This window comes from Maylandia zebra, linkage group LG1 (assembly GCF_041146795.1).
Source record: "Maylandia zebra isolate NMK-2024a linkage group LG1, Mzebra_GT3a, whole genome shotgun sequence".
Taxonomy (NCBI): domain Eukaryota; kingdom Metazoa; phylum Chordata; class Actinopteri; order Cichliformes; family Cichlidae; genus Maylandia; species Maylandia zebra.
Window position 1 is genome coordinate 31,038,771 of NC_135167.1, and position 14,477 is coordinate 31,053,247.

Sequence of the window (14,477 nt, forward strand, 5' to 3'; positions counted from 1 at the left end):
ATGGCCACCTATGGAGCTATGTATGCATGCATGTAGACGTAGATCTACCTTAGACAGAGCAGGAAAGAGCTCCAAAAGGCACTAAATGAATCCTCGGTATAATAAATCTGTACTGGCTGCGCACATTTGGTCGTTAACTTTCCAAGGTGATAACATCTGAATATTCTGACTGTGTGTTCTGACCGAAGTTTACATCTTTATTTCCCAGCTCTCTCTGGTGATTTGAATTCTGTAGTACCTCATGTTAGTGCTTCCATTGTTTAAGGAAGTGAGTAAGTTTTAAATTAACACAAAATCCCCAACTGTGCCCACGCAGACAGCATTATTCCCCTGTGGAATTTAAGTCCACCAGATGAAAAAAAAAAATCTCTTTCAGAGGCATTTAATCTTTTCAACTACACTGATGAAATGAATTGTGGTGAAAGCCACGATGCCTTATATAAAAAAAATCTATACCAATCTCAAAGCGGGGAAATATTTATTTAAAAGAAAAGTGGGGCGAGTTAGAAAGTTATTTTAAGGCTTTGAGACGGCTACAGCTCAATATCAGGCGGATGAGGTGTTTTATATGCTCAGCACATATCGGTTATTTTACCCAAGGAATTTTAATTCGTGCGAGGTAAACAGCTTTCGTGCCCATCACTGGAGGATGTATATTTCTTTTGCCGTGAATTAGGATTTCAGTGTGATGATAACAAAAGGTCAGACTCTGAAGGCTCATTGTTTTTCTCCCGGCGCAGTTTCGTTGCTGTGGAGTGACCAACCACACAGACTGGTTTGAGGTTTACAACGCCAGCCGCGTGCCAGACTCCTGCTGCCTGGAGTACAGCGACAACTGTGGCCTGGACAACCCGGGAACATGGTGGACAGCGGTGAGTTCAGACATATAAACCCAAGTATACAACAACTTCAAATTGTGCTACTGATATTCCTTCTTTTGTGGTGTTTTTTTCCACAATTTTATTTTTGCAGAGGATATATTTAGTTTGCTAAACCCATCCTCAAACACATTTGGTGTGTAAAGAGTCAGCGCAGCCACGTATCATTTTAATCACCTGCAAAATCATAAACACAACTGCACGTGAGAAAAATTTAAAAGATTTAAGACGAATTAAATGTAGTGTTGTAAACTTGAAAATTGGAAAACTTGAGAGCATTGCAGCCTACTGTTAGATAATGATGGAGATAGTATTAATGATAGAGGTTTTGCTTAACTCAGAGGAGCAATTACGTGTCACAGTTCTCTGATTCAGGTAAATATCTAGTCAATATCCTACTTTGCTAATAGTCTTAACTTCAAAACGTTATTAAGCATATATAATGTGTAATTTTCTTAGTTATAATAAGAGTACCTCCAGTATTTTCCTCTGTTTGGACCGAGCAGTCTACTGATACTTTTGTTTTTGTGGCACAACTTATCATATTCGTTCAATCCAACATGGACCCTGACTGAAAACGACTTTTTCTTCATCTATGTGCCTGTGAATTTCACATTAAAAAGATTCTACATGCTTTATCTTGTAATACACCATGCTGTAATACAGCATTTTGTAATACACCATGTCGAATTTGCAGGGGGGGGGGTTATAGTGTGTGCTCAAAATTGAGTCTTTGCAGGACTGTGCAGGCCTTTTTCTTCACATTTTACCTAGCCAGTACTTTTTTTTTTTTCATGCATCTCTCCCAAATTACAGATTCTGATTCATTTTGATGGTAAGAAAGACCAATGAAAATGTCAGGCTTTTGTCTCTAATAGTTTCTGATATATTCATTTTCAAAAAAAAAAGAAAAAAAAATTGGGTCAACGGATATTTTTCAAACCAAATGTATCTTGAAAATATTTGATATATGAAACTAAAATTTCACAGCTACCATCATAAATGTTCAAATGTTCTGCTGTAAAATTGTCATCCAAATCGGCGATTGTCGAGCAGAAGGCTTGTTTGATTTGAGACAAAATGACTCTACTAGATTATATTTACATGATTCATCGTTCTAAATAATCATTAATGACCTTATACTAAGGCTCGGTTCATTTGCTCTCTGAAACAGACTACTTTAGCTTCTCTCACTCAACCTTAAAAGTGGCTGTTTTCTAATTGGCTGCCCCTCCCAAACAGAAGGTTTGAACAACAGGCTTCTGTGCTCACCGACATACAGAGTCAAGACTAGACAGAACTGTCTGGAACCGAGAGTGTAGAGCAGCCTGAGCATCCCCATGTATGTATATATAGTATATGTGACAGAAAATAAGGACAAGCATAATAAGCCTCTTTCATGATGCCTCTGAGCTCACATTTACTAAAATGTCTAAAAGTTCAATCCATATAAAGCTGCTTTTGCATCCAATCAGAATTCTTACCTACGCTTGATTATCCAAGCATACCAAGTACTTGGTAAGTAATTGTAATTTGGGATGTTAACGGGCAATTCTTTGCTTGATCTCGAATCTGAAATCAATTCAGGACCACAATCAACGTCTAATTCATCTGCTTCAAAACAGTCTGACTCACAAATTGTCAGCAGTCATTTTGCAGTTAAAAAAGGAGAAGCCTTTAAACCTCAGCAGCCCAGCACTTCACCAAGTAAACAGGAGGCCTGGGAGATTTTTGTGTTCATTATAGTGGTTATTGAATTAATCACCTCTCTCCAGAAGGACTTGACTGCTGGTGCTACTAATGTTTTTCTAATGTATTATTAGTGTCATATTTTTAATTCTTAGCAGCTGGACCGTACAGAGAGTTTTTGTTTTCCTTGTGGATTTCAGCACATTAGAAGAAAAGAAGCATGAAACAGAATAACTGCATTTCACATGCATTTCTTTTATCGGGATCTTACATTCTGGCCAGGTTAAAGCCAGCAGTGCAATTTAGCTTAAAAATCAAAGCACTTCAAGGTACTCTCATCTTTAAATAACATTCAAAGTACTTTTACTCTCACGGCTTGGCCATGTTTAATTCAGATTGAAAAAGCTCCTTTCCATTTCAGCATACAGGCATTCACCAGGGAACAGATTTCATGGAAACAGTTCCTTTTTGGGGGGATTTCACTAATGGCAAACTTAAAAACCTAAGCCAGGTGTTGAAGCTCAGAAGAATACGAATGCAAATCACTAGTGTAATTGTATTATACTGCTATAATACCATGAGTGTAACTTGAATCTTAGTCAATCTAACTATTTAAATTGAATAAGATTCAAATAAGATTGAATAAAACAGTAAAATCTAAGTCGTCATTTAACCCAGGCCTGTAATTTATAAAATCAGAAAGCTTCCTTTTGGTTAAGTCTCCTTTATGTGTCACATCTTTGTATGGAAAGAATGATGTAATCACTTCCAAAGGCCTACAGTATAGATGGGTTACTAATATGGAGGTCCAGGTAGTGTCTAGCCATGGGCTAACTAATATTGCCCGTGCATGTGGAGTGTTTGTGCTCTGCTCTCCTGTAAATGTCTCATTTTTTTCCCGTGTAAACAACTTTGCAGCTGGGACATTCTAGCCTATAGATGATCGATGAGGTTTTGCAGTAACTGAAATGATTAATAGTAAACTCCTTTTGAGAAAACAACAGATCTCCATCTGTGCCAGATGGAGATCTGTCTGTGCAACGACTTCATTGATTGCACTTGTAGGACCCCTCCCCTAGGTGTTAGACCCAATCATGATAGCTGTGTAGCTGTTCATCTTGTAGAGTCAAAGACCTGCTAAAACTGGTGGGTCAGGTAAGATCTGGATCAATACATCATCTTTTTCAATCATACCCCCACTTTGTGCCAATTTATAACATTCTTTCTGTTGGTTCGGGAACATTTCTTTGTAGGTTAGTTTCTGTTATTTCTGTACCCACGTTGCAAATTTTCCATGGAACTGACCGTAAGAGGCATTTTCCTCCAGCCACTTTGGATGAAAACTCTAAATACAGATGTGTACAAAGATGGTAAGATGTAAGTGCTGTATTCTCTCCTTGCTGTTATCTAAAGATAGCTTAAGATTAGGTCTATTGTTGCTTTGAAAAATAATGTGCTTACCTCGGATGAACATCCATCACTCCTAATTGTCATGGGATTATGGCGACCACCAAAAAAGTAGCCGAGTGCTGCTGGGCCCTGCACATGATCTATAATTGTGTACAATTACTTAATGTGCATGGTTTTGAAATTGTCTGTATGTGTGTGAGTGTTTTCCAGTTGTTTGAGCTTGTTAAGCATGCTGGTAGCGTCCTGAACAAAAGCAGGTAATAAAGATAAGAAAGGTTTAATGAAAAAGTCAATGTATTTTACTGCTGGCTTCATAAGGCTGTCTTTGCCTGATATCAAAGGGGAATTTTCAGTAGATTCATGTATCTCTGGAAGCATTCAAAAAGCAGGGTTTTCTTTCATCTTCAGAGATCCAGCTTTTTTTTGCTTGCGACTGTGAGGATTTCTCCTAATTCTATTTTCAGAGACGCAGCTGCATTGTGTGGCAAAAGTTGGTATAAGTCAGTGTTATTTAGTGTTATTTTGCACTTCGGCTGCTGCAAAATCGCACACAAAGGTTCAAAAGGCCAGAACTACGATAAATAGATGCTTGTCCGTGCACCGGTGAGAAAGGTGAGGAAGCTGTGGGATTGCAGTGGTAAATAGTAGTAGTAGTATATATAGTATACATCATTTTTGCAGGTTTGACTGAATAAAAATGGAACACGTGTTATTGTCTGGACAGTTTGCAAAGCTTCACATGATTTAGCAAGACTGGATGTTGTTTCTGGAGAGGTAATTGAGTATGCTGTGATAATATGGAGGGACAGCTGGTATTAATAGCACATTCATTCAAACCCACCTACTTGTGGCCTGTTCATCACCCTGTAAAACTGTGCTCCACTGAATGTTTTACTACAGTATCATTACATTACTGCAGTGTCATTGCAACATAATTATTCTGAACTGAAGCAGCTACCTCTTCTCTTGATATTCTTCCGTTAGATTTGCCATGAACACAGTTCTTGAACGCAGTTAGTCTCAGCACTTCAATCGTTAAATCAATCTGGAGGTTTAATGAATTGGTGAGAAAATTGGCCTCTTTTCTTTTACATACATACATATAACAGTCGTGCACCTATATTAAAGAAATTTCATCCCTGAACAACCGTGCACTTATTTTCAGAATTATCTCTCATTCCAAACTGTTTTTTATTGAATTTTATTAAATTTGTAGTCTTTCAGCGGGCTACATCTTGATGACTAATGAGTTCCTATTGGCGGATGATGCATCAAATTGTCCCCTACAGCTAGCCTTTATTATTAGCCTGTCACACATGCTCTAATGTTTTAGTAACCTTTGGTGACCCAAATTGATCTTTGGATTGCACAGATTAAAACAATAATGGCTAGACTTTAGCAAACAGCATGAATTTCTATATATGTACGCCCATCGACCTCAGTGTTAAAACCATCTGCCCAGTAATATGTAGCTCATTAGCAGCAGATCTCCTGGATCCTGCAGTTTTCAGCATATACTTCTGTGCATCAGACGTGTTCCAGAGGATCTTGTTCGACTGGAAGGATCAGTGCAGCGGCTTCTCTATTGCAATCTTCGAGATGTTTTTGTGGTGTGCCGGGGCGCACTGGCCTGCTGAATGGTGGGGTCTCCCTGCTGTTAGTACAGCAGGTGCTGCCACTGAATCTTTCTGCATTAACAGGCATCGCTTTCTAGTGCTTTCAAGTTTTTCCTACCCACCATTTTCTTTGCGTTTCATCTCCATGTTTAGAAAATCCTAACTTTGGTCTGACCGTTCCACGGTGGACACGATATTCTCTGGAATATCCATCAAATGTGATTGTTGCACCCGCTCTTTGCAAAAGAAAGGGTTCAGTAGCTTTTAATGGGAAGAAAATGTCAAATAATATAAATGGAATAATTGGCACTGGCAAAGTGTCTCAGTGGCTGTATAAGGTGTGAGCCTTTAAGCGTAATGAAGCTATTATGTTTAATGAAAAAGAAGAAAAGAGAGGCGCAGCTCCCAGCAGACAACAGGTGTGCCAACTGCAGCATCTGATTATTATCATCCTATATGGAGGAGATAAAAATAAGATTTGAAGTTGATCGTCATCATTAAGGACAGAGAGCGTTACGGTCACCTCACACACCGAGACTCCTGCAGTCCAGCAGCACTAAGCCAGTCATACAACATCATTAGGAGTGAAGGCGATGAACAGTAATGGCAACGATTTTTGTTCCGTTCGGCGTCTGATGTTATTAAGTTATTGCAACAAAATAGCAAATGGGCCGTTTCAGAAATCATATCAAGGGTGCCAGCTGCTGCCTGCAGAAACAGCCACAGATTGCATGGTTCGAGATCAGAGGTGGGCAATTAATTTTCCCAAGAGGCCACACGAGAAACTGGGACTATTGTGGAGGGCTGAGCTCAGTTCTGCTCAGTATTAATTTAGTCTCCTTTAAGCTTCTTTGTGTGACCCTCCACAACAGTCCCGGTTTCTCATGTGGCCCCTTGAGGAAATGAATTACCCACTCTTGCTGTAGAACAAGTGCTGTGAATCTCTTGAACATTTCAAAGCTTGTGAGGTGACTTTATTTTGTATCTATAGCTAGTGTTGCAAGTTCAGGAGTATAATTTTGATATTCTGATCTAAACCTTTTGTTCCTTGAAAGTACTTATAAGAGCTCCTCAAAATGATTGCTTTTCAAACCAGCATTTTTCTGAACTTTTTCAAACTGTAAAACGTTAAATTTCCACAATTTTTAGATGAATGTGCTGATGGACATTAGCCAGCCAGAATGCACAGAATGCTCCTGATTTCCCACTAAATGGTCAGATAAATGTTTTGTTATCATTCTACAGAATATAGTCATTATATTAAGAAAGATTACATTTATATTTATTGGTTTATGATTTATCAAATGTTGGAGGTTAGCACTGTTGTCTTACAGTAAGAAGGTTCTGGGATCGACTCCACCACCTGCTGCTGGGACCTTTCTCTGTGGAGTTTGTGTGTTCTCGCTGTGTCTTCGTGGGTTCTCTCTGGCTTCCTCCTACAGTCCAAAGACATGCAGATTGCAAATTGCCCATAGGTGTGAACATGAGTGTGAACGGTTGTCTGTCTCTCTGTCAGGCCTGTGACACACTGGTAACCTATGGCAGCTGGGTTGGGCTCCAGCCTCCCTTGCAACCCTGAATTGGATAAGTGGAAGAGGATTTACAGATAGAGTTGTCAAATGTGAACTGTGAAACAAAGACTCTTACAGAAGATGACAGGTACTGAACTGAAGACATGAGCTTCAGCAGTCACCAATAAATCTTGGTTTCCTCTCGTAAACTGCAGAATTTGAATTCGGTGCCATTATGCACAAAGGGCCAAGCTGACAAACGACAATGGTTTTCACGTTTCAAAATGAAAACGTGCAACCTTTGAAAGCTTTTCCTATTTCTCTTTGTGAGATCAGCTTCTGCATAAACCACTGAAAGCTTTTTTTAAAATAAGGCATATTTACGCCCTTCAGGTGACTGCTTGTTGGCCTTCTGAATTTCACTAGCACCTGCGGCTTGAAAGGCATTTTGACAATAAATGAATGTGGCTTGTTTTATATTTTGATTCATGTTTGTCTGCAGATCAAGGATTCTGTCCCTGTAGTTCTCAGTGAAGCACAGCAGCTCTCTCTTCCAATAATACCTGCATTCACTTCTGCACTGAATGTGGATATCTGTTGCATACCTCGCTTCAATTGAACGCGTACTCAGATGTTGCCCTCAGTGTGTTAGTATTGTCCAACTGAATTCAGTTTCAACAGCTTCCCAGTGTGAAGTCACACATTTTATACTCGAGTGATTTTTCTGTCGGGTTCCAAGCGACAAGTACAAATCAGATGCTGTTCAAGGCCACCGGCAGGTTTGCGTTGCTCAAGTGTCTCGGAGCAGATGGGAGTGTTTCTTTTCCCCACATTCAAGTTTTATAAATGCCTCTTAGTACCGTTCAGTAAATATTTCAATAATGCATGTAATACTGGAGGAATAAAGGTCTGCTGCTTTGTCTTGGTTTGTATTTTTGTGGCTCTTGTCATTGGCGGTTAAGTGTTCACGGTGTCAAACAATGTCAAAAAAATCCCGCTATGCATTCACTGACAAGCGAACAGAAACGAGGTTGGAATGACAGGTTCAAACAAAGGCTCGACAGCATTCACACACAAAGACGCAGTCACATTTTAAAAGCCCTGAAAATTTTTAAGATCTATGAAAACCTTTGTAGACAACTACATCACAGCTGCAACTGTTTATGCGAGAGGGCGAAGAGTTGAATAAACTCTGCTTTTGTCAGAATTACAAAGGCACAGGGTCATCTTTTAGATATCTCAGCCACACAGGCTGAGATATCCACTGGCTTGATCCGAAGCCAGTGGATGAATGGATTCAGAGATTCTTTAATGTCACTGTTAGACTCAAACCTACGTGACAAATAAAGGAGACTGCACAGTATTTTAATCATGCAGAGTAAATAATGTGTACAGTAGTGTGTGAATGTCAGTCAGTCAACCAGCATGCTTTAGAGTCTTTTGAGCCCAACTTGCTTAGGTGTGCTGTATCTCTAACCAGGTCAGCTCCACCCACCAATTTCCTGTAAGAAATTGAAAGACACAGCAAATAAGGACAGGACAACGAGGCCAGCCCAGAGGCCGTCGCCAGTAAATGAATTGCTGGCATAGACAGGTTCTGTTTGCACCACCACCAGGTTATTAGACATGGCAATGGAAACAACAGCACCGGAGTGCAATTTCAACAAATTGTGAACTTCAGACAATCATTGTAGAAGCCCAGAAAAGGAAACACGTTTTATGTGATGGTCTGAGGTCTAAAATCACAAACGGAATAAAAATACTGAATGGAAACAAGTAGCAGAGGCTTTAACTAAGTTCAAAGCCAAAGGAACCAAAAGAAGGTAGAAGCCATATTTGAGTAACCGCTAACACCTGTTATTGGCACATCTATGATTCTACACTAGCAATGGATTTATATATATATATGCATATGTATATTCTTTTGCTAGTACAAAGGGAAGGAAAAATTACAGCAAGCAAACTTTTTCACCACTTGTTTGTGCAACTGCCAAACTTTCTCTGTTTGGCTGTAAAGAGTATTTCTAAAATTACGGTGAGAATTCAATGGGAACGGTGTTAGACCATAAAATGCAAAATGGTATATCGCCATTGCAGAAACATTTAATAGCCATAAATCAATCAAAAATAAATCAGTTCAACTTTTACAGTCATAATATGTAGAAATCTTCTTTTTTTTTTTTTTACTGTGAAAATCACTTTTTTTTTTATCACTTTTATGCTGAAAATACAAAAATATCATATATATCAACAGAAGACTAAATAGTGGCCGAGGAAGTGTCTGGATATACTCCCAATCCAAAAAGGCCTGTGCTACCGTGACATCGCTGTGCAACCATAAGAGTGGCACAAGGTCAGGTTGAAGCACCTCGTCTCGGTTCCTAAGTCCAGTAAGATTTCCACCAAGAACAATCAGATCAAAGATGCTGCTCTCGTCGACATGCAAGGCTGCAGCTACAGCTCAGATACGCATGCAAGCATCCAGCGTGCCGATAGGCCGGCCTCGATTAACTTCAGCCAGGCGTAGCATGCTGGCACATGATAATGTGTATATACTGTTTTTTGTATTCTTAGATCGACTTGAGAATATGGTAAATTGAACCATTTCTGAGGTGTACAAGTGAGTTCATTTGTGTTTGGTAAGCAAAGGAATAATCCTGCCACTGACTAGAAAACTACTCATAGAGTATGTTTGGGTACCTGAGAGATGTACTGAAAATAGATGTGCATTTCTTCTTCTTTTTTTTTTTCTACCCTGTTAAAGAATTTTTGAAAGGCAGTTAGAGTCTGTTGATTTTATTTTAAGGACAGAAGTTGAAGTCTGAACCCAGCTGTACATCATCTAGTTCGTATTTGAGCTGAGTCCTTTTTTAACTGACACGTTAGAGCATCTTTTCACAGTGAGGAAAATGATGCAGAGATGAAGGTGGAGGCGGTCCAGGGGAAAGTACAGTCCAAAACAAGATTCATGAGAATCCATTGAGACCAGGACGGAAAGTGCAAATTCGGCACACGCTGCACTTTTAGACAGAGTTCAGAGTTAACACCTACCACTTGAACACCACAAAATTCTTGAAAAGGCCAGAGCTGTGAAAAAGAGACTGTCTGTCAACATCAATGTAAACCTGCTGCAGCGCTCGCTGGAAATGGATGATATTCATGAACCAGGATGAGTGGAAAATGCAGGTGACGTGGACCTTGGCAGGACTTTCATGCAATGACTTGTGATCACACACGCATCACTTTTCCAGTCCAGCTCTTTTTACTCACAATGCTCTCGTTATCACGACTGCCCACACACACACTATCCATAGACTCTTCATTAGAGCCTCTCACAGGCACACTCATCCATCCCCACAGGCAATATCACAGGCCTGCCACTACAGCATGGGTAGTAATGACTGTACAGGTCACAGCCTTACAGTTCAGTGCCACTGTAAGGATTTTTCTAAACTAAACTGTTGCTGTTACTTAAGACAGTGTGGTACTTGTGCTTGTTATGCACAGTGTTTCTTAAATGTGTTGAATGGGGCTTTAAATTTGCAATAAAGGATTTTTGGACATATAAGTGTTTTTTAAGCTGAGCAGTCATAGTTTTCTATTCTAATAACTTTACCTGCTAAATCCTCCTCTGTGTTGGCCAACTAAGCAGCCACAAAGCTGCCAAATCCCACATTAAGAGCAAGGAAAGTGAAATTCGTGGTGTAGTCCACTAAATAGTGGCTACAACAGCCAAAGAATTGTTGCAAAGACATTGATTGCGGTTTCTTTTACATTTTTTTTTTAGCTTGCCCTGGAACGTTGTTGATGGGTTTAGTGTCTGGCATGGCAGGTTCAGGTTTACTAACGTGGGGTTTCCCCCCCCCCCTAGGTTTTATGAGAGTCTGCAGTGGATGTCAGACAATAAAAATATGAATTTATATATTTTCAGATGCAGCTTTCTGGTCCAAGGGGTTTACATTCGGGCAGTCTGAAATTTTGGCTTACTGCATGACTTTCCATATTGGTCCAGCCGAGAACTCTTTTGCCGCACACCAAGGAAAAAAAAAAATATATATATTTTTCGGTACCAGTGAAATGCAGAGTTGATTGTGTTTGCTTTCTCTGGCTCTGACTCAGCTCCTTGATGTAAGGACATTTATAAAATAGCACAATCAGGAAGTTAAGTCTGCAGAAATGAATAATTAAATTAGAACAGCACTGTAGCCTGTTATGATAGCACTTACCCTTTTACTACAGTGTGTCAGGCAGGCTTTTCTCCTGTGTATCTATCATATTGACACACACAGAGCTCACCACCCGGCTTTAAAATGTCTGCAGTGCCCGTGTGTCACATAGCTTTCATTGCAAATGCCACTCCATTACTTCTGATGTCCGCTTTCATCTGCACAGAGACAGCCACTTCCTTTGCTTTTGATAATCCATCTCCTTCTCTTTACTTGCGTAAACTTCTGAGCATCAGAATAACTAAGACTAATAATTAACTTTCTTTTCTTCCTGCCTCTCAGGTACACAAAGATTGTACATTCAAAAGTGATTTTTAAATCTAGTCTGGATGTTGAAACTGTCTTGGAGACAAAAACAAAAAACGGCGAAGCAGTGAGAGGGTAGAGAGAGGGTTCTCCTTTTTTTTCTGTCAACTTGCCTTCAGAATAAATTCAAGCAACGTCAGACATGAAAAATTCAGGCCCTTCTCATGTCGAAGTGATACAGACGGCATATGTGCTGCTCCTGTACTCACATTACTGCTGTTTGTACTGCTGAAGGGAGACAGAGACAGCAGGGCTTCGAATTTAAAAAGTTTTCCCAAAGAATATTAGGTCAGAGAGAAAGGATTAGTAGATAAGGATGTTGCCACATGGGATCCTTTAGCTTAGGAGTATTTTCTATCATGGTTTCTTTATACAGTAGGAAAAGAGTCGTTGTAAGGGTTCCTTCGCCTGTGTATTTATTACAAGACATCTTAATAGTGAGTTTACTTTTGGGGGCTAATGTTTGCTCATCATGTGCATATTTTTTTTCTGTGTGTCTCCGCAGCCGTGCTACGAGCGGGTAAAGGACTGGCTTAATGAGAACCTGGTGGCACTTTGGATCTTTGCACTATGCACAGCACTTACTCAGGTAATTACAGCTGGAAAGCTGTGTGATTTTTATTTTTTTTCCCCAAGACCCTTTAGCTCCATCCTTGCTATCTATGGCACTGCTTCAGAAAAAGGCTCCTACTTTGAGATAAATAAATCTAATACTGCCTGTTTCCTTTGCATTAAGCGTAGGAACGCAGGATTTTTGTGGACAGCTTGAGCCCATATAAGCCTCTTGTGTTACTGCTGAAGACCACATAGGGAGGTTTGACTTTCCATAAAATTCTTTTATCTCCTTTCCAGCCAAGTGATACGTGATGTGGTTTCACAATCTGGGTGGAGAAATATGCTCTGCCTGAGAACATCGATCACACGAGGCTCCTGTGTGGCTGTAGGCTGATTTTTAGTCACCCATTAGAGTCTCAGTGCCCTTGAAAACCCTGCATGCAACATCCTACGTGATAAACCTACACAGAGCAAAATGAAAACTAGATCGAAGAATGAAGAGCTTCCGGTCTTGTCGTAAATAATCTGTGGTACAGTACAACACAAGGAGTTATTTACGGTTTAAATAATTGCAAGTAAGAATTTTACAAGTGAAAAACCGAGTGAATATCTAACAGAACGTGCAGAGACTTGTGGTGTAATCATAGACTCCACGCTCGCCTGTTCAACTGCTCGTTAACACAGATATGTAATCAACCAATCACATCGCCACAACTCAGCAAACTCTATTCTGAGGTTCAAATCGAGCGTCTGAATCGGGAAGAAAAGTGATTTCAGTGATTCCTGTGGGATTTTCACACACAGCCTTATTGACGTCCGAGGTCAGAGGAGGATGGGTGGACTGCTTCAAGCTGAAAGGCAAGCAACAGTAGCTCAGAAAACCACTTATTACATCCAAGACATGCAGAAGGGCATCGCTGAATGCACAACACATCAAACCTTGAAGCAGATGAGCTTCAGCAGCAGAAGACCACAGGCTGCAGTTTACAAACAAACTCACCAAAACTGGGCAATCCGGTCATTAAGTGATGACGTGACGAATCCTACTTCCGGGCCTAAAGTAGTCTGCGTTTAATATGGCTTTTGTGTTGTTAACATGTTTAATGTTTTATATTTTCTTCTATTTAATCTCAAAAAGCTCCTAAAACAGTCAGTGATCACTGTTGACCTCCCTCGGCTTTTATTACCGCTAATCATTTATTAGAGCTCAGTTTTTAAAACCTTAGGATGTAACTACAGCCCAGCCCATGCAGCAGTATATGAATGACTAACCTCGTATTGTGGATGGATTATCTCAGTTGTTCTCCTGGCTGAAGTTTGGTCCTTTTACAGCATCCTGCCATGCGATTACATTTGTTCCTGACCACCGAGAACACTCACGTTAACTTTTATCGAGTGGAAAAAAAGTTAGCTTGTTTATATTATGCTAACATAGCTGTGTCGCTAGCGGTCACGTAGCACATCATTATATACCAGCTAGCCAAACTTCAGTAACCCTACAAACGTCACTGCTGTTTAGTTTTCTGTCTTCATTTATGTTGGAAGTGATAACAGAGCTGTACGTTTTAATTTGTTTCCAAAACCCCGCAGTCAGGACATGCTATATTGTATTTAGATAGAAGCTAGCGAGCTAACTTCCTGCTAACTTCTAACTCCGTTAAATGTCATAAATTCCGTTTTCATGGATGCCTGGATGTTAAACTCAATTGTTACACCTGGTAGAGCAGAACGCTGATCATTTTATTAAAGATGAAAGACTTTAGACAGTTTTTCAACTCTCAGTAATGCCATAGTGATCGTTTGATATATGGACCCGCAGCGGAGTTTAGGCCCAGACACGGCTAGTGACATCAGACTTAACGACCGGATGGAGGATTGGAACACAGTTCAGTTTGTTAGGGTTAGAATTTGGTGTAAACATCATGAAATCATATTTTGGGCTCCTTCGAACCAAATGACGATCACTCATTTTCCTTAATGACCACAGCGTACCCATCTTCCGATGGCTCCTCCCTGTAGGATAAAGCTCAGATCATTCCAAACTGGTTTCTCGGCATCCACATTCACCAGATCTCAGTCCAGTATAAACAGTGGACTTTGCTACAGCATTTTGGCTGTTACCATATTGATTTGAGAAACCGAAGGCACTGCATGCTCTTACCAACCACAAAGCCACATAAGGAAGTTCTCCACTGGCTCCATGTTTATAGACCTCCATCTTTTATCTACAGTCTGTGGGTACATATAATTATTTACGATAGTTGATGTTAGTAAACATTAGATGAA

The 14,477-nt window shown here is 40.0% G+C and overlaps 1 protein-coding gene across 3 annotated transcripts in view; it reads left to right on the top strand.

Moving 5' to 3' along the window:
- Positions 1–14,477, top strand: part of tspan4a (tetraspanin 4a) — a 185,816-nt gene that overhangs the window by 167,016 nt on the left and 4,323 nt on the right. For all 3 annotated transcript variants that reach the window (XM_076884896.1, XM_024803359.2, XM_076884894.1), the window contains 2 exons: positions 741–872; positions 12,142–12,225. In XM_076884896.1, the coding sequence (XP_076741011.1) occupies positions 741–872; positions 12,142–12,225 (216 nt within the window). The remainder of the gene's footprint in view (positions 1–740; positions 873–12,141; positions 12,226–14,477) is intronic.